Source organism: Perognathus longimembris, chromosome 12 (genome assembly GCF_023159225.1).
Source record: "Perognathus longimembris pacificus isolate PPM17 chromosome 12, ASM2315922v1, whole genome shotgun sequence".
Lineage (NCBI taxonomy): Eukaryota > Metazoa > Chordata > Mammalia > Rodentia > Heteromyidae > Perognathus > Perognathus longimembris.
In genome coordinates, this window is record NC_063172.1 from 25,984,448 (window position 1) to 26,004,932 (window position 20,485).

The window sequence follows — 20,485 nt, forward strand, 5'->3', positions numbered from 1 at the left end:
TTTATCTACCTCTTCCCATTAGTCCCTCCCCCATTCCAAACATATTTGAGCTTCCTGATATTCATTCTGTTAATTGTTCAAAGTGTTTACGCCATGGTGTTTCATGCCTGCAGGTACTGTCCATTACTCATGTATCTATGCATATGACTCTGGGCAACACGGACAGTGGTCATGACTGTCATGCAGTAGTTTGGGTGTCCAAAATGAGATTCACAATGGATGTGTAGAAGTGCAAGTGTAGGGCTGGGAATATGGCCTAGTGGTAGAGTTCTTGCCTCACATACATGAAGCCCTGGGTTCGATTCCTCAGCACCACATATACAGAAAAAGCCGGAAAATAGCACTGTAGCTCAAGTGGTAGAGTGCTAGCCTTGAGCAAAAAGAAGCCAGGGACAGTGATCAGGCCCTGAGTTCAAGCCGCAGGAATGGTTAAAAAAAATGGGGGAGCATGCATATATTATTAGTATTATTTCAATTCTTAAGAGTTTATTCTCCATTAGATGTTATTCCCCACACTTTCCTTATGTTTACTCCTCTTCACATTTAGCCTTCCTAGCCACTCTTAATGTTGATGCAGTTTTTTAGCTCCATTTTTCAGAAAAGGGAGCACAGTCATCCAGGTTCTCTGTCTACAAAGCCCATGCCCTTAACCACTGGAGTTTGCTGCCATTTGGTTTGTCAGTAGAGTGCACATGTTCACAAACAGCATGATTTAGTCACTTATCTTAAATCCTTTGCTTAGGAAGTCCAGGTTTGAGAAATCTACTCAAGCTCTGAATTGACTCAGGTTGGGGTATATAATTGGTTACTGAAAAGGTGTGATTCTGCAGGTCTGCAATACACCAAGACCATCTGAAAAATGAGACACACACATGCAAATTGCTGTGCGAGGCAGAAAATGCTCAGTGAGTCTAGAGGAGGTATACAGACACAGGAGAGGGAATGCTGGCAACTGGGAATAAAATGAACAAAAATGGTAGAATGGTAGTAAGTGCTGTCGTAGGTGGGATGGAACTCGGAAGGGGGGAAAAAAAGGAGGAAGACACATAAGAAATTATCAGGCTCATTTGTACTGTTTCATAAAAGATGCTGTAATTAACTTTGAATTCAAAATGTCAGTAAACCACCAAGAGAAACACAATATGTTCTGTTTCAGACTTGCATGCCTACTCCAGTGGAGCGTGCACCGTATGATGGAGAAGTCGTCACATTGAAATCCGGAGGGACAAAAGAGGACTCCACAGCCGGGATCCAGATGCAGGCTCATTCTTGATCTGGGTGCTATGGGTAAGGGATGTGGGCAAAGGGGAGTGTTCCTGTATGAATAATTAGCCTGTGAATATCAGCAAAGAAATTAGCATCTCTTTCTTCTTGTGCCTTTGAAGAGACCAAGGTCAGAAGCTTCAAAGTGATTGGGGACTCAAGGATAGTTGAGCCAAGGGAAGACTGATTAAAAAGCCGATGGACAACTATATGCTGTAAACCAACTGTACAACTGGGGAGGAAGGGAATTGGGGAGGGGGGAAGGTGGGAGAAAAATGAGGGAGTAACAAGTTTGATAAGAAATGTACTCACTGCCTTACATATGAAACTGTAACCCCTCTGTACAGCATTTTGACAATAAATAAATTTGGGAAAAAAAAAGATGGGCAAAACATTTAGATGAGCCTTCTGATTGAAGAGGGCCATGGGTTAGCTAGAGATTTGTTCTCTGAGAAGGAATCTGATGTTAGGGAACATCCAATGGAGCCAGTACAACCCCCTTTGAGTGCAAAGGTGTAGGCTGGTAATATTCACAAGGCCCTGAAATTATATTACTTAAAATGGCACCATTTCACAGTCAATATTTATAAACCCACTGGAACTTTGTATGGAAAAATGAATCTTTGTATTGTAGGTACAATTATGGTCCAGAATTTAGAATGTATGAAGAATAAATAGAAAATTCACAAAGAACTCAGGAAATAAATTATTCAAGAAATAAATTATATTTCCCAAAAGAGAGATATATAAGGGAGATATAATTTTTCAGGAAAGTGATTTAATAGTTTATGTACATTATTTCACATTTAATTTTTGAAATAATGTTATAGCTATGATAATATTGGCTGTGATACTTGAGTACTTCATCAGTTTCCTATCTGTTTTTTTTGTTTTTTGTTTTTTGTTTGCCAGTCCTGGGCCTTGGACTCAGGGCCTGAGCACTGTCCCTGGCTTCCTTTTGCTCAAGGCTAGCACTCTGCCACTTGAGCCACAGCGCCACTTCTGGCCATTTTCCATATATGTGGTACTGGGGAATTGAACCCAGGGCTTCATGTATAAGAGGCAAGCTCTCTTGCCACTAGGTCATAGTCCCAGCCCTCCTATCTGTCTTTTGATATTTAAAGAGCTTTTAGTCTGAAAGTTCTGTGATCACCATTCTTTTCCTTTTTTTTTTTTTTCTTTCAATTGTTTTCTGGTCTTGCTCCAGCAGATCAATGGCTTTGCTATGTTTTTGTTTTATTTTTAAATTGTATTTATTTAGTGCAGGTACTGTTGAATTCAGAGCCCTGTACTTTTGCCTGGCTTTTTCACTGAAGGCTAGCACTTGAGCCACACTTCCACTTCTGGTATTTGACTGGTTAATCGGAGAGTCTCATGAATTTGTCTGCCTGAGTTGGTTTCACACCACAATCCTCAGATCTCAGACTCCTGAATACTAGGATTACAGATGTGAGCTACCAGCACCTGGTTTTTGCTACGGTTTTTAGCATTTCTTTAATATCAGTTCCACTGAGTTCATAAAACCTGTATGTTGGATGATTTTGCAATTTCACTAGACTCTGAACTTTTGTTCACATGTGGCATGTTTTCAGAGTGTTCAACATGCAGCATTCTGCAAGGGTCTTGCACGAGTGGTTGATCTGATGGGATGGGGTAGACATTAGTGTGAACTGGGGACCTTGTTTGTCTAAGGTCTGCTTTGCTATGTTTTCAGGCATTGCACATTTTCACTTTTTGACTGCCTGTGCTTACCTATATAAACCTCCTGATTGAAAGGATTTGGATAATAAACTCTTGAATACTGAAGCCTTCTTTCACCAAGCTAGGCTTTCTTTCATTTTTGAGCATCATCCATCTTTACTAAAGTGATATATCTAACCCCACGTTTGAGCATTTCTGTCATTTCCAGATCACTAGAATTATTCCTCCACTTCAGAAAGCTTTGTTTAAAATTTCAGAGGAAGATGAGCAAGAGAAAGAAATATAATTGAATGCTATCACATGCTATTATCAACAAGCTTAGTGTTTACTTTGATTAGGGTGTTTCATGGGGTTAGCTTGAATCCCCGGCCCTTTGTGAGGACAGATGTTATCTGGGTTCTTTTCATTTTCTTCAAAGGTAAAATCAGAGCAAAGGATGCCCAAGTTCCCTTCACAGCCAAACGCTGTGCTGTCAGCCCATGGAGAGACAGGTCTTATTTCAACTCTGCAAGATCCTTTAGGAAAAATAATAGCTCTCGGCCTCTTTGATTCTCTTTCACAAGCAAGACCTGTCGTCTGCACGGTGCCTTTGTGGCTGCATAAGATTGGAGATATAAATGAATATTATTATAATGCAAAGTCTCTTTAGAGACTCATTGATAATGCTTTAAAATATTATCTTGGCTTGCACTAGATTCCTGCCTTTGAATTTTTAAAAATCATTTCCTCCCTAAAAAAAATTTAATGACTATATTTTTAAGATAGTATTTTGATTTTCCCTTTTATTACAATTAATAAACATTGAGCACCTCGTTTTATATTCTACATGTCTGAATTATGTGTATTTCTTTGTAGCGGTGGGATTAGGTCTCAGGATTGGTTTTTGCCCAGCAAACATGATTTCCTGTGTGATATGTGTCAATAGATCCTGAAAATCAGGTCCCTTGACAGACCATACATAATTAAATCAGAGGCTAACAGTAGAATACCCAATCATCACACCTATGAATTCCAGGTTTCCAGGAGTTAAATGGAGTCATCTTGGATAAAAGGTGCTCCATAGACACTTTCCTCCTCTGCCCTTCTCAGCAACCTCATGTGAGCTGAGAGGATGAGCGTCTATTTCTCCCCCTGGATAAGCAGGTCAAGAGGCATATTTAAAACATGGATTAAAGTTAGGGCAGTTTTGCTATCCCAATAACTGCCCCTCACATGCGCAGTGAGATGGGAACAGGCTTGCACATTTCACAAAGAGCCGTAGAAACACTGTGTACCCCTGTCCTTTGTTTCAAGCACAGAAGAAAGGCAGCTGCTAAGCTGCACCTGAGAGGAATCTTCTAGCTCCTTCACACTTACAGCTCCTTTCTTTTCTCACTCTTAAAAAATACCTTCCACTGTTATCACTCCTCTCCGCTGTGGTTAGCAATGAAAACACTGGTAGAATTACTGATTCCTCTGCCAGGAAATAATTCAGTTGCTTTCTTACTCAGAGACAAGTTTCCACTCACCTAGTAATATATAGTGGAAGTGTCACCACCTCCCAGAGGTTTTCTGGGATTCAACTTCATGGAGTAATGTAAGGTAGGTAATGGAGTCTCTCTTTTGTGGCACACCACTGCAGGGCCCAGCATAGACACCAGCACAGTACTGGATACAGCAGGCAAAATGTGTCTGAGTTCTACATCCGCAGATTCCAAACTATTTGATCCTGTGGATCAGAAAAAAAAAGAGGGGCTGGGAATATGGCTTAGCGGCAGAGCGCTTGCCTTCCATGCATGAAGCCCTGGGTTCAATTCCTCAGCACCACATAAACAGAAAAAGCCAGAAGCGGTTCTGTGGCTCAAGTGGTAGAGTGCTAGCCATCAGCAAAAAGAAGCCAGAAGTGCTCAGGCCCTGAGTCCAAGCCCCAGGACTGGCAAAAAACAAAAACAAAAGGAAAGGAAGGAAGGAAGGAAGGAAGAAAGGAAGGAAGGAAGGAAGGAAGGAAGGAAGGAAGGAATTTTCATCTATACTAAAGATGTACAGACTTTTTTTCTAGTCATTTTTCCCTAAGCAAGACAGCATAGTTTGTACTGTGTTTACAACATGGTAGATATTCTAAGTAATTGAGATATGAGTAAAAGTGTATGCATAAATTAAAATGTGAAATCTGCCTTATTTGATAGAAAAGGACTCGAGCATTGTCAGATTTTAGAATCTATGGTATCCTGGAATTGATACCCCATGGATGGGAGAAGAAAGGAGCTTCTGAATTCTATTCCAACAAAGCCATAAGAAATGAATTCAGGATGCCCTTTGTTTGTATTAGGTTTTGTTACCAACCGTTTTTGCAGAAACATACTTTAAAATAACAAAGGGCAGTGGGGGAAAAGCTATTGATATTTAATACTGTCGTTTTCAAGATTTCCACTGATAGACAAGTAAGACCATTGTCACTAAATAAATACATCTTCCAGGTCTGTAAAAAGAATAACAGTGAATAGTGAATAGCATTTCTTCTCCAGTGCATTCTTCCTTCCCATTCCCCAACCCTGGCCTGCTTCTTTCAACAAGCAGCATGGTGTATGGTGGGCGGGGGGGGGGTTGGAGTAAAAGGGGCTAGCTCTGAATTTGCCTCTCTGTTTGCCCAATGTGAAGACTTGGGCAACTTGTAAAATAAAAATATGAGATTATCGAGTTGAAGTCCCTCGTGCGCCTCTCTATGTTCACCTGCTTGTCCCTCAGTAACCAGCACCTTCAGTCTGGTCCTTTCTCCCCAGGCCCATGCGTTACACCTTCACTGTATGCACATATCCCTATGTATTGTTTTGTGTGTGATTAAACCTTAAAAGAGCATTGTGTGGCATGCACTGCTTTCATTTCAGTGATTTTTATTTTGTACTCAGTGTGCTGGGGAGTTATTTGTATATAAATAACTAGCTCTAGATATTTCTCTCTTGCTGTACAGTATTCTATCTCATTTGAAGAACATTTAGGTCTCTATTACCTTGCTATCACACATGGCTGAGATAAGCTCGTTAGTACAGGTGGTCCCATGTATACGTGTGCTGGAGATTCTGTAGGGTGCCTCTTTCTGTGTAAAGAGTGGAATCCATGATCTAAGGTATGCCCATTCTTGCCTTACATAGATCCTGACAAATTGCTCTTCAAACTATAGTCAGTTGTGCCCTTAGTAGTAGAGTGTGTACATTTCTTATTTCTTCATCATCTCACCAAGATTAACAATTGCCCCACTTACTAATTTTGCCACCTTTGACACTTGTCAAAGGTGTTGTATTGGAGCATGAGTTGTCTTCCTTGGAATGCTAAAGTGAGTCTGAACTCACTTTCCTTGTTTAATTTAACTGATCTTCCTGTGCCTTGATTTCTTCATCTGTGGGAGAAGAATGGTGATGATAACAGTAACAGAATTCATCCTCTTCCGCACAATGCTTTGAACACTATGAAGCCCAGCCTGTATGGTCAGGAAATCCTAGCTAGCTACCGTCCCTCTCATCACTGTGCTAATGGTAATACGATGTGCTAATCACGATATGCTATCTAGAAAGCCTTGGCTGCTCTTCTCCTCACCACAGGGAAGTCCACCAGATCTTGGTAGTGCCAGATCTATGGCTTCAGAGACATGGATCCAACATTGAAGCAAGCCTGGGCACATGGTAAGCTATCAGTGGGCATGGTGGTCAGGCAGGGAATGCTGTGAATGATATAAGCAGGAATACCTATAGCAATGCGGACATGGGCGGAGCCTGGCTCCCAGCAGCACTTGCAGGTGTAGCAGATGCCTTGTTAGCAGCTACAGCTGAGGTTTCTTTTCCTGGTTTTCTCTCTATATAGGAGGCAATATCTTCCATTTGTTACAAGCTTTAAGTGCTCCCAAACTGCATTTGAACCAGTTGAACACATAGGTAAACTTCCTAAGCCACAATTTATCTACTAATAAAATGAGCTAATACTACCTCCTTTGCCAGAATGATTGAAAGTATTGATGGATTTATGAAAGCTCCTGGATCTCCAGGAATGGTACATCAGGTTGATTTTCTCCTGTCCATTTCCCACATGGCTTTCATTCTTCTTGCCCATCTACCTGATACTGAGCCTCCCAAAGGTTTTAATATATTAATTCGATTTTTCATTCACTTCTTTTTGGAGAATAACTGTGGACAACTTTTGTTTTTCTTTTTTTAAAAGACCAGTGGATGGGACATTTATTGAGCTCTTTCTACTTATAGACCCCAGAACTAAGCCACTTAGTTTGTGGCCAGTCCTCAACTACGTTCCGTAGTGTGTGGCATAGAGAAACATTTGGTAAATCCTTCTTTGAAGGAATGAGACAATCTTGGAAGGAAAAGAAGATGGTAAAGGAGGAGAGGGATAACTTATGAACAAATAGTAACACTGCTATAATGTATTATTTGTGTTCACTGTCAGGATTGACTTTGTCTTAAGAGCTACCCATGGTGAATCAATGTAAAAATATAGAGTACTCTAGGGACTGGCTGCTGGGTCTCTGGGCCAAGGGTGTTTGTATAATAAACTGCAGTAATAAAGAAGCATTATCAGGGCCTTTTCAAATAGTGACCCCTTTTTTGCCTTGAAATAGGATGTAGCATCTATAAGAAACAGGACTTTTGACTTTTCCTTTAATGAAACTTTAAATGGGCTCAACAGGTTCTTGATAAGAACACTTATCAGGCCCTTATTATGTTCCAGGACCTGTAGATTCTATCATTTACTTCTCTTACAGATTTATGAGAGTATATTATTCTTCTTATTTAGCAGATGAGAAAACAAAAGGTTAAGTTGTGTGTGTGTGTGTGTGTGTGTGTGTGTTTCCAGTCCTGGGCCTTGGACTCAGGGCTTGAGCCCTGTCCCTGGCTTCTCTTTGCTCAAGGCTAGCACTCTGCCACTTGAGCCACAGTGCCACTTCTGGCCGTTTTCTATGTACGTGGTGCTGGGGAATCGAACCCAGGCTTCATGTATACAAGTCAAGCACTCTTGCCACTAGGCCATATTCCCAGCCCAAGAGAAGTTAAGTGCTTGCTCAAAGCCAAAAAGTTCGTTCATGGGTGACCCCAAATGTAAGTTCTGATCTTTTTTACTTTAGATGTCCATTCTAGCATATTCCTTAGATAAAGCCTTGGGAAAGAACCCACTGTGCTGGATGCACAGTTGCTGAAACAGCACTAGCACTCAGAAGAAAATAATAGTACCATGCAGTCATCAAGAACTTGCCTACAAATAAACAATTTCTTTTTAAAACACTGGCAGTTATCATGGAATTAGACTTGAGAAATCACACACCCAGGTAAGGACATTCTTCTTGGAGTGTTCTGAAGGTTGTGTTTCCCTTCTCCTGCATTGTATTTGAGATGATTGGGTTGATTTGGTGTATTTCTTCTCAATAGCACAGGTGGGAAGTAGTGGGTAAGAGTGACTCACGGTATGAGTGGGCTGCTGGTCAAATGCCATGAACCAGTGGGAGCCTGGACATGGCTGGCCTTCCCATGGAGACTCACTTCAAGCATTGTCAGTGTAACTGTCATTCCCAAGCTCTCGCATTTTTCAGCACCATTTGCTGTGGGGCACCTCCCATGATGCAATGGGGACTTGATTCCAGTAACCCAGTGTCAGGCCCAGCACTATGTTAATTTGCTTGTGTGGCTCTGCTCCATTATCCAGAGGACCATGCGGCTCGCTGTATAGGGAAGTGCTCAAAAGCACGGAGTCTAGAACCAAATTGATTGTGGTCAGAACTTCCTGTTGTTGCTGACCACCTGTGTCTTACAGGCAAATGACTCAAATGTTCCTGCACTCAGACATCTACTCTGTACAATGAAGAGGAATAATACCTGTCTTCCAGCATTTGGAGGAGAATTAAATGGAAGAACTCATAAGCTCTTAAGGCTGCAGTGTGTACAGAGTAAGCCACCAGTATTTGCTTTTTTATTTCTTTGAGCTTAACTGCTTTCTTGTCCTACCTCAAAGCAGAATGAAGCCATCTAAAGTCATCTCAGAAACATTTGGTGTTGTACAAAAATGAGCTAAAACTAAAACATAAAACAAGTCCTTCTGGAAAAGAGGTCCTCTAGCAACCAACTTTAATTTCCTATTTATTTCTGTTGGTTCTCTGATTTAGAGAGCGATAACATAGACTAGCCACAAAAGGGCACAGAAGCTCATGACCCCTTCACAGTAATTTATGAAATACATTTTTCTTAAGGAAAGAAATATTTGAGACATATTTTGTTTTCTTTCTGATTCTCTCATATGGCAATAAAATATATTCCTTAAATTATTAGTAAATGCCAGTAAGCAAAATTAAAGTATTACTGGAGTGAATTTTTTGAGTAGTCAAAAATGTTTTGAAATTATCTGGTTTTCACAAAAGCAAATTTAAACTGAAACTATGTATTCTTCAAAACGTGGCTACAAAGAGAAACAATGGCAAGAGAACAAGGGTTTGCTGTATGAAATCTTCATTATATTCAAACATGAATAAGCTTTATACTTTATTCAGGAAAGAAATGGAAACATGGTAGAGATATTTTTTCCACTCCTGGAGCTTAAACTCAGGACCTGAATACTCTCCCTGGCTTCTTTTTTTTTCTCAAGGCTAGCACTCTACCACTTGAGCCATAGCACCACTTCCGGCTTTTTTGGTTTATGTGGTGCTGAGGAATTGAACCCAGGGCTTCATGCATGCTAGGCAAGCACTCTACCACTAGGCCACATTCCCAGCCTATGGTAGAGATTTTGCATGGGAAAATCCTTTCCTCCAAGAGATGAGCAGACAAAATCTGTGTGGCCCTACATTCCATTCTTCCTCCACATTTTACTGTGCACAGCCTTTAAGCAACTACGTATTATGTGTCAGATACTGACACAAGAAATACTGTGAGAAAGAGTAGACATCGTCCCTGTCTTCCTGGGAGGAAAATAGGCTTTGATCAAATGATCACAGATCAAGTTACAATGAGAAAGAACCCTTTTGCCACACAGAAGGTTATCCTATGTAATGAGAACCACAGGGATGGCTTTGCATATCCTAGAGCTGACATCTCTGTGGAACCCCCTCACTGCCAACAGCCACACGGTTCACTTCTGTTTTATCCCTATGGCAACCTGCACCATGATGGGCAAATTCAAAGCTGTTCCCATGTCTGACAAGGAACCCAGTACACAGCAATGAGTCAATAGATGCTTGCTTTTGTATATATGCTTGTTTAATATTCACTCCCGCCAACAGTGAATCATTGTTAAAGATAATTAAAATATCTGGAAACCTCTTGTATATGGAATTAGGTCTTTCTGAGATTGTAGGTCTTGTATGTAAAAGTATCACCTTTTTTTTTTTTTATTATCCTATGTGTGATCACAGCTCCAAGCAAATCTTGACTCTTACAGTCTTTTCTCAGAGACAGCACACAACAGGTACATCAATATGATAACCAGAAGCCAGGATGAATCTTAGAACTTGGACTTTCAGTGTTGTCTCCATCAGAGATCTTGCATTGCCTGAGGTCTGAAAGAGCAGAATTTGGGCAAAGTCACCAGTTAATGGGCTCTTGACATTTTCCCCACCATGTACCATTCTCCCCAACTGAGCCATGGAATTCCTCCAGGCAGGCATCATGTTTTATTCATCGTGTCAGTCAAGTAGATGAAGTTATGAAAGATAGTTTCCTCAACAAATGAAACACAGAGTTGTCATATGATCCAGCAATTCTACTCCTGCGTACACACCCAAAATAATCACTCTAAATTCTATGCACAAATGATAATGGCAACATCTTTCATGATATCCAGTTTCTAATAGGAAAATACCATTCACAGATCCAACAACTCCTGAATGGTTAAACACATGTGGTATAATCATACAAAGGAATAGTATTCAGCTGTTTAAAAAGAATTAGGTATTAATATATGCCACACGTGGATGAACCCTGGAAACTTAATGCTATCTATGTGAAAGAAGCCAGAAACTCATAAATGACTTATGTAAGTCATTTATGAAATATCCAGAATAGTCACTACAGAGACCAAAAGAAGACAGCGCAAATCCGGAATGGATATGGGCTTCCTTTAGGCAATGAGAGGGATGTTGTGATAATGCACTCTACTGGGTGACTGCATAGCTTTGTGACAATGTTAAGAGCCACCAGTGATACTCTGTAAATTTGTATCATGGTTGCAATAGTAAATTGTACATGCATGTTATCACAATAAAAACTTCTAACAGCCAGGCACTGATGGCTTATACCTGTAATCGTAGCTGCACAGGAGGCTGAGATATGAAGACCACAGTTGGACGTCAGCCTAGGCAGAAAAATCCCCATGAGACTCTTATCTCCAATTAAGCACTCAAAAATTGGAAGTGGCTCAAGTGGTAGATAGAACACTAGCCTTGAGCACAAAGAGGCTCAGGGACAGCGCCCAGGCTCTGAGTTCAAGGCCCACAACTGAGTTAAAAAAAAAAAAAAACAACCAACAACTTCTAACATATAGAGCAGGCATACATAACTTTTTTTTTAAATAAATTGGTATAAAGAAAGGATTTGAATGTTTAGGTGGCTGGAAAGTCTGAGGAAAAGATGAAGAGGGGCATTGGAAAGCAAATGAGTTCTGATGCCACTGGAAGATCTAAGAGCCCAGCTCTGATGGGCTCAGTTCTCTCCCACAGGGACAATCAAGTCCTTCCAGCTGGCCAGTGGTCAGTACCCAGCACAGGCATCGTTGTGCAAACATGATTAGTGTAAGAACCGGAAGCAGCTTTGGGCTGCTGAAGTTGTTACAACTTGAGCATTTTCTAGATCAAATTAGCTCAGCAAGACTCTGTTGAAGCACCTTTCTGTACAGGCATTGTGCCCTGTATCTCGCTCCCTACTGTCTCTGAGATTACCCACGCATCTTCCCTGCCCACTCTCCAGCCGACACCCAGGGGAAGGGAAGGACACTGGAATGACATTGTCATACCCATGAGACATGACCACAGAGTTAGCTTTGCCATGAATAAGCTCTGAGGATGAATGTCACAAGGACATTTGTCTTCCCCAGCTCTATCTGGGTAGCCTTGTACAAGTCACGCAACCTTTGTGAGCCTCTATTTCTTCCTGAGGACGTGGTAATAACCACCCCCTTCTTCCTTGCATCCTGGTTGTGAGGCTCACATGAGATCAAACTTGCTCTGAAACCTACCCAGTGCCAGATGCGTATGAGCAGTGAAGAGCATAGGCTTTGGAGTCCAACAACCATGTCCGCCAGCTGGAGGACCTAGGATCCAATCACTGTGACGGTGAGGGACAGGGCAGGGTCTTCAGGGGTGTTTGCTGAGGGAAAGGCGTGGCTGCACAGGATGCACGAAGGGAGCATTTGGTAATTTGCAAATGCTCCAGCCTGTGCCATTTCCCTAAATCACTGCAGGGCCCTGGGAAGGGAGTGCAGGAAAGCCAGCCTTCCCTCATTACCCAGCCAGCTTTCCACTGAGATCTCTCCTGCTTATCTCTCTAGCCACAGACCCTCTGATTCTGCTACACAGTGGTCTCGGGAGCCCAGGGCACCTAGTTGGCCTCTCCCCTGACTCTTGCCCACAGCTTTCTAGGCTTCTCTCTCAGATGACCTAGGAGTTGGTTAAGCTTTCCTCACCTACCTCCCCAGGATCTGTTTGCTGTTCTTAAGTGGTTTACAATGCTCTCTGGTGCTTTACGCCTTGGGGCCAATCTCTCTGTAAATAATTCTCTTGTCTTGGGAATTCTTGTTACAAGGTTTGCTTTTCCTTCCTAAAGCAAGGTACACCCTCTCCAATCAATATTTACTTCTCTGCTCAGGTCTGCAGGGAGGGAGAGAGGTTTACAACAAATTAGGAAGATGTGGGCACAGGCCTCTGGGAACTCACAATAAGAACTGGCAGGAAGAGGAGCCTGGGAAGGCCAGGGCTCCCTGGCGGGCAGCAGGCTGCTCTGCACTGCAGGACTGGGAGTGATGACAAACTGGGACAGGGCTAAGCCTTAGAGAATGGACTGGTTGTTTTGTTTTATTTTGTGTGTAGGCAGCAAAGATCAATTGGAGCTTCCTGCAAATTAGTCGTAAGATCCTCAAATACATAATTATGTCCCTGGATCAAATGGGAAGCAAGAGAAAGAAGTATGTGTTGGTGTTGCTGTTTATTGAAAATGTTATGGAGGATACTGGCTTAACTCCAACAGGAAAGGAGTTAGAAGAGTGAGGAATAGTGTGGGCAAAGACTCATGGCTACAGAAGGCAGACATGGTGTGCCAAGAACGTGACATTTGACTTCATCGCTTCTCATCTTGTGGCCTGGGGAAAGTCACTAAGCTTTTATAGTCTACACTTCTTTATCCAGCACCTGGAGACCACAGGGCCTATTCTGCTTATTCTTCTGCATTGGTAAACAGGCAGGAGCCACAAAGGAGTATGAGTGTCATGAGTGCAAAGTATTTGCAACATGAAGGTCATACTCAAAGTATCAATTGTTTTGGATAGTTGATTTGAAGTGAAGATGTAGTATGGGAGAGATCACAAAGCAGCGGGAGATTTAAAGCTAAATCACAGGGATAGAGAAGTTGAAGGGAAGATGCCCAAGAATGGAGAGACTGGTGGGGGCTGAAGGTTAAGGGTCACAGCAGGGGAAGGGGAAGTTATTGCTTGTCCCACAGGAGGAAGTGGGAGGTTTTGTTCATCCACGTGTAGAGGGCAACAGCTTATTATGTAAGCATTTTCCATGTGTCACAGAACCATTCACATGCAAAAGGCAGATCCAGGAACATGTATAACCAAGTCACCACCAAGAGTGAGCATGAAAACAGTGGAAAAGATGCTGTGGGACTAAAGGTCCAGAGGACCAGGAAAATCAGTGAGCCAGATGGTGAAGAGGCAGGCCACAGGCATGGAGCCCACCACTGACCGGGGTCGGCAGCCATCCTACTTATTTTCACATCTCTAGAGAGCAATTAAGGATGAGTATTTTGTGGCCTCTCTGTATCCTTAGTGCCTAGTCTGGTGCTTGCTACTCAGAAAGCACCCAGTCAGTGTATACTGGAATCAACCACAGAGTGAATCGAATCAAATTAAAAGTACTTGACAGGCTCTGAATTTACTTGTTGGTAGCTCTTGGCAGCCATTGCCTTTCTTTACAGTACTAGAAAACTAGGATGGAGTCCACTCCTGCTGTTCCTCTCGAGAACCGCTAGCCATCTAACATGTCGTAGATCCTCCTTCTCTACATGATGCACCAGCTCAGGATAGTCACATTAGGCTTCATAGCTTGTTTCCCCATGGCAACTTATGTCTACATTTTGCCATTCTCAATCTGCCTGTCGTTTCTAGTCAGGCATTGCTGTGCCTTGTTCCAACTTCTAACTGTGGTAGCTTCCAGCAATGTTGACATCCCGTCCTGATACAGTGTCTTAAATTACAGAAATGTTTTCTCCTCAAAAATTAAATTAACTTTCAAAACACATTTAAATACATTAAAGCATGGTGTTTAAAAACAAACAAAAAACTCCAGAAATATAGAATTTTCCAAGAAATAACTTTCTCGATATTCATGATCACTGCCTCCTTATAAAACTGCTTTCTGCAGGAATATTGACAGCAACCTTGAAAGGGGTTCCTAGGAGAGCCTTGGCTCCACAAATAATATCTGGTTGTCGAAATTTCACCCATGTCACGTGGCCCAGGAAAGTCACAGTGAACATTCAATTTCATCATACTGGATCTTTTCATTCACTTTTTAAAGTTTTTCTGTGTATTCCTCTCGTCCAAGGCTCCTCTCAATGGTTTTCATCATTTTAATGCTAGTGGATCTATTGACTCCTTAGATTACATATTGCTCCAGTCCTAGAGTGCATTTGGACCCACGCTTTCTTTTTCAGCCATGAACTTGTAAGAAACACTTAGATGGAGGTCCAAGGAGCTGGCTGAAGATCATCGCATCTTTTCACAGGAAGTTTCTGCATCTTCTAGCAGAACTGTATGCCATGTGTTTACCTAATTGAGGAAACTTATTTGGAAATAAGAGTTTTGTAGATACCATCAATTCAAATGACACTATGCTGAATTAGGGTTGGCCCCAATCCAGTAACTGCCATTCTTTTAAGGAAAAAATAAGCCAACAAAGAAGGAAGACTGTCATGTAAAGGCAGAGACACAAGTTGACATGACACCTCCATACCCCAGGAATGCCAAGGAGTGCAGCAACCACCAAGAGGTAGAAGAGACCAGGAAATATCCTCCCCAGGAGATGCAAAGGGAGCAGACCACTGCTGACATCTTGAAATCGGCTTTTAGCCTTTAAAACTGTGAGAGCATGAATTTCTGTTTTAAGACACTCTGTATGTAATCATGCGCTACAGTGGATTTAGGGAAAAATCCATACACCAGCTAGACAACTAGGTAAAGGGGAGAGGTTTGAATCTCCTGGCTTCTCCTGCCTTCAAAGTTTAGTTCTTCCTAAATTTGGGAATTTGCTCAATTTGTCTCTTGGTTGGTAACTCGTCTTCGTATTTTTGGATGGGAGAAAAAAAATGCTAAAGATTTCTTCATCCTCTGACATTTGGAAACATAACTGACCATAATATGTGAGTCAGTTAATGTCAGATACTGTTGAAATATCCTCAGCTCCTCCTTTCGTCCTAATGTGAGGTGACTCAAAAGCTGCTCTGACCTGCCTTCAATCTGTTTCTCTCATGACATGAAAGTGACTGCCCATATTAACTTTTAACCAGCAGACAATTTGTTCACTGAAAAGTCTTTAGAGAAAGGTTCTGAACAGAGCTCTTGAACATTTTTGTTTTGTTTTGTTTTTGGAGAAGGAGTTCTAGAACTGAGAGATAGTAGGCCAGAAGAGTGATGCTAGTAAAGGTAGGGTGATCATGTTAAACTCATGACTGTTGATGTTATCCGACAGTGGCAGGAGGAGAAGGGAGAAAGTTAAGGAATGCTATAGCAATTACATTGGTTGTGTGCTTAGAAACATGTAAAGTTACAAATAACGCGCGCGCGCGTGTGTGTGTGTGTGTGTGTGTGTGTGTGTGCCAGCACTGGGGCTTGAACTTGGGCCTTTGCTGTCTTGCTTAGCTTATTTGCTCAAGGCTTGCACTGTACTACTTGGGCTACTCCTCTACTTCTAGGTTTGTGCTGGTTAATTGGAAATAATGTCTTATGAACTTTCCTGCCCTGGATTGCTTCGAACTGTGATCCTCTGTTAGGTTTACAGAGAGGAGCTGTCAATGTCTGACAAAAACTGACTTCTAATCTGAGAAAAATCAGAAGGATCTTTGGATCACTAACTGCTATGGAAACTTTATCCTTTTTTTTTTTTTTGACAAGGTGTTGTGCAAAACGGGTACAGTTACATAATAGGGCAGTGTATACATTTCCTGTGACATCTTACACCCTGTTTTTCTTTCCCTTCCCTAGATCAGGTAGACATATATACAATACCCAGTGTACCAAAAACATATACAGTAGCCATGTGGCAAACGCCAAAGGAAATTCACCTAGGACTTTAAATATAACGTCAACAATAGAGTTTGCTTATCCTTGTCTTATATAATCATACATACATGGAAACTTATCTTTGAGACCAGAAATGTTAAGAGAGAAAAGTAAAAATAAGGATCCCCTAGACCTGTAGGCTAAGAAAACAGATAGAATATTCAAGGTCATTGCCTTGAAAAAGTTCCTTTGCTAACAAAAAGCAAGGGCAAAATCTGAATCCAGGACTCCCATTTATGAACCCACACACTTCCAAACTGGATGGTAATAACTGGGAAAAGTGAGAAATGTTAGACCATAAGAGCTAGATTTTCTGGAATCTCATTTTACTGCTGGTAACATACAAGTTCCCCCAAAGAGAACAAGTCAAAAGCTCATGGTTTGAGTTCTACTCTATTAAAAAAATCCAACTTTATCTAGATCCATGTTTATCTAGATTTAATGATTAGATAACAAACTGAGGCTCTGGCTGTTTGGGGAAAAGTTAGTGGACCTGTGGGGAACTGAGTCAGAGCTTACTGAGCATGTATGGTCTAGTTTGGTTTGACCCACCTGTCTGGCTTCTCTACTTTATATCACCTGATAGCCGATGTAGGCCTGGAGATTATAAACCCTGAGGTGAGGGACAGGAACAGTCCTGCAGTCACAGGCTGACAGGATTACATATTAGAGAAGCTGAGGAAAGTAGGCATGGAACAAGAACAGGGAAGAAGACCAGAGAACTGAGGTCACCGATGCAAAAGGTCCTTTCCGAAATCCAGAGACAGAGTTTTCATCTATTTTTAGATAAAGGAACAGGATGTGGGAACACACACAAAAAGTGGTCAATTCTCCAACACTGCACAATGGTGATGACTTAGGCAAAGCATCCTCTTTCCTATTTTTAACTAGATCACAGAGCTGCGTCAGAGAACTTGGTCGCTGACTAATCCTGTAGAGGTGTCTTTCTCTGAACTGCATAAATGCCATCTACACAGGCCACAGAATAGTCGAGAGAGAAAAACACTGTAAAAACTGCTGCACACAGAGGCATCGTATAAATAGCGTTCAGAATGGGATCAGGGTGTTCTCGGCCATAGCTCTCTGCACCTTGTCTAGGATTTCATGGGTAAGAGATCCAGACTTTCAAAAAGAATCCATTTGTTTAAGATGAATTGATACCCAATGATTTTTTTGGTACTCTAAAGTACAGTGATGGCTGTTTTTTGGTGTCAATGATAAGGAAAATTATACTGATTTTTCAGCAAAACAATTTTCATGTTGTACACTTATCTCTGCACTAGGCATAGGCATTTTATTGGGGAGAAGCAACAAAAATTGAGTGTAGAGAGCTTTATGGGCAAGAATCAGATCATGATAGTGACAATGGTGGGACTGGAGGTTGTCAGCTGAGACCCGGGTCATCTTGCACTGTGTATTCTCTCCCATTTTGCGTTCGGAGAAATGGAAGCTTCAGTGATGTTGTGGAAACTTTATTCAGCTCTTGTAGGCCTTACAGCTTCTGGGATGACAGCTAACTCCCATTGCCAGGGTCTGCATCTCTACCTGGGGGCTTAGGTCATAGGCAGGCAAAACTTGAGCAGCAGCCCAGAGTGCCAGGGAAGCAACACAGCCCCAAAGCATGGTTCCCCTAAGCCAGCCACTGACAGAAGTTAGTGGATAAATACTTGCCAATAACTCCTCACCGACCGCTCATGGGCTCCATGGCTGTTTAACATACAGAAGGTCCACTGGCAAGTAAAGGCTGGGAGATGGATATCACACTATGGATTTATTGAAAGACAGAGACAGAGGAAGAGATAATGTAACATATAAGCTATTTATAGATTAAATCATGTAGATATAAACTACTTCAGTATAAACTACTAGTATAAAGTGTATAAACTACTTTAGTAGTTTATATATGTATATATAAAATGCAGGTGCAGCTGGCCTTCTCTCTGTTGCACGTGGATAGTTAAAGGGGAAAAAACGTCTGTACTAAACACACCGAGCCTTTGTTTCTGTCATGGTTCCCTAAGCAATGTAGTACAAATGCTTACATGCATTTACAGTGAATGAGGTATTATATGAAATCTGGTATAATTAAAAGCATTCATGAGAACATAGGTACATTATGTACAAATACTGCATTGTTTTAGATAAGGGATGCAAACACCTCAGATTTTGGTATCTGTGAAAACTACCAGAACCAATCAGGAGAGATGATGGTACTGTGTATATAATGTCTATGTATAGAATATATAGATAGTAAATAATGTATGCATGATGTATAATGCATTATTTGTATGTTTGCATTATTTATAATATTTTTATTTGTGGAAAATGATATACTCTTGTCCCACTTATGCTGCTGTCATAGAGTTTCCTTTTAGAATGACCTTAGTTAAGTAAAAATGCTGAGTTAATTTAAATGTTTAAATATTTAATTAAATCATCGAGCAGGACCTATATGAATATAGTTTAAAAATTGTGGAGTTCATGCATGAATAATTGAATGTATGGAACTGAAGCACAATAGGGAGACTTAGAAATAACATGGAATATGCTGGGCTCACTTTAAAAAGCTGTCAAATTTTGTCACAAAACAAGACATTTCATGGCCTTATTCTCTTGGTGTTCTACATGAAATAGCCTCAGAAAATTTTTCTGGCTGTGCCACTCATCAGTTAATCCAACATGTATTTCTTAAGGGCTTCATGCTGTGAATTTATCGAGGCTATAAGCACAATTCATAGAAGAGTTAGAATCTACTTGAAAAGACTTGTGTGGCATATTATAAAATGTTATAAAAACCATGCAACATGTGAATTCAGAGGAGCAGTTGTTGACATACATTTTAGTGATCTGAGAACTTTTAATTGATTTGCTTTCAGAGATGGATAAAAATCTAGCTACAGGGTTTTTGTTTTAGTCTGATGTCTTCCTACTTTGCTTTTCAAATCTCTTTAGTGCCTCAGAAACTGATAAGGTAAAGGGACAGAAGGAAGGACAGTTCAACTTCAGGCAAGAGCAACTGTTCTTTGACTGAAATGGAAATTGATCTTCCAAAGGTTTTATTGGAGTTAGGGATCACCTACTTTAAAGGAAGATAGTTGACAGGTTTGAAAGGTTCAAATTGAGTACGCCTCCACTGCTTTTCAGATTAAAAGAAAGACTGAGAACAGAGGGTGGCAGATCACTGATAGACACTACATCCTAATGTCCCCATGAACTACGAAGAAAACAGAAGGCACATGGCTGCAACAAGCGGTGGGTACATTAGTAAAATGGTGGAGAATGCCAGTTAAAAAAGAGATAGGAAGTCACCAGAGAAAATTGAGAAAAAATGTACTCTAAATAACTTAAAAGAAATGATAAAATCTTGCTTGGAGGAAGCTAGAACCAACCTGTGTTTCAGGAGCCAAGTGTCTTTGCTGTTGTTTTTCTTTTATTTTTCTGGTTATTTACCTAACTATTATTAGAGCTTGTACTCAGGGACTTGTTCTTGCTTGGCTGTTTTTCTCCTCAAGTGCTCTATTTCTTGAACCATATCTCCAGACCAGCATTTTGCTGTCTAGTTTGGAAATGGAGTCTCACAGAATTTTCTGCCAAAGCTGGTTTCAAACAACAGTTCTCCATGTCTCAGCCTCCTGAGTAGTTAAGATTATAGGTGTGAGTCACCAGCACCTTGCTGTATTTATTCTACTATCTATCTATCTATCTATCTATCTATCTATCTATCTATCTATCTGTCATCTGTTCATTTAATAGCAATCATAGCATTTAAATTCAGGGCTTGGGGCACTGTCCCTGAGCCTTTTAGCTCAAGGATAGTGCTCTACTACTAAAGCTGCAATTTCCTGCCTGGGCTGGCTATAAACCGAAATCTTCCTATCTCAGTACCCGAGTATCTAGGTACTATCTTTACTTTTATTTATTTTCTGTTCTACTTCACTCTGCCTCAGGCAAGAGGCGCCCATGTATGCCTCCTTGTGAACAAAGTATCAACACAGTGGGCTAAGCT

The 20,485-nt window shown here is 41.1% G+C and overlaps 1 protein-coding gene across 6 annotated transcripts in view; it reads left to right on the plus strand.

Moving 5' to 3' along the window:
- The window catches only part of Dpys (dihydropyrimidinase), a 78,364-nt gene extending 73,675 nt beyond the window's left edge, over nt 1-4,689 (plus strand). Inside the window, exons 9-11 of one of the 6 annotated variants that reach the window (XR_007212757.1) lie at nt 1,157-1,287; nt 3,383-3,455; nt 3,890-4,689. Coding sequence is in view for 4 of the 6 variants with exons in the window: in XM_048358427.1 (XP_048214384.1) it covers nt 1,157-1,273 (117 nt within the window). In the remaining 2 variants the exon portion in view is untranslated. Of the gene's footprint in view, nt 1-1,156; nt 1,522-3,382; nt 3,832-3,889 lie in introns of those variants that run through there. The other 5 variants (XR_007212758.1, XM_048358427.1, XM_048358425.1 and 2 more) reach the window with 5 other exon arrangements.
- Nucleotides 4,690-20,485: the final 15,796 nt, after the last annotated feature.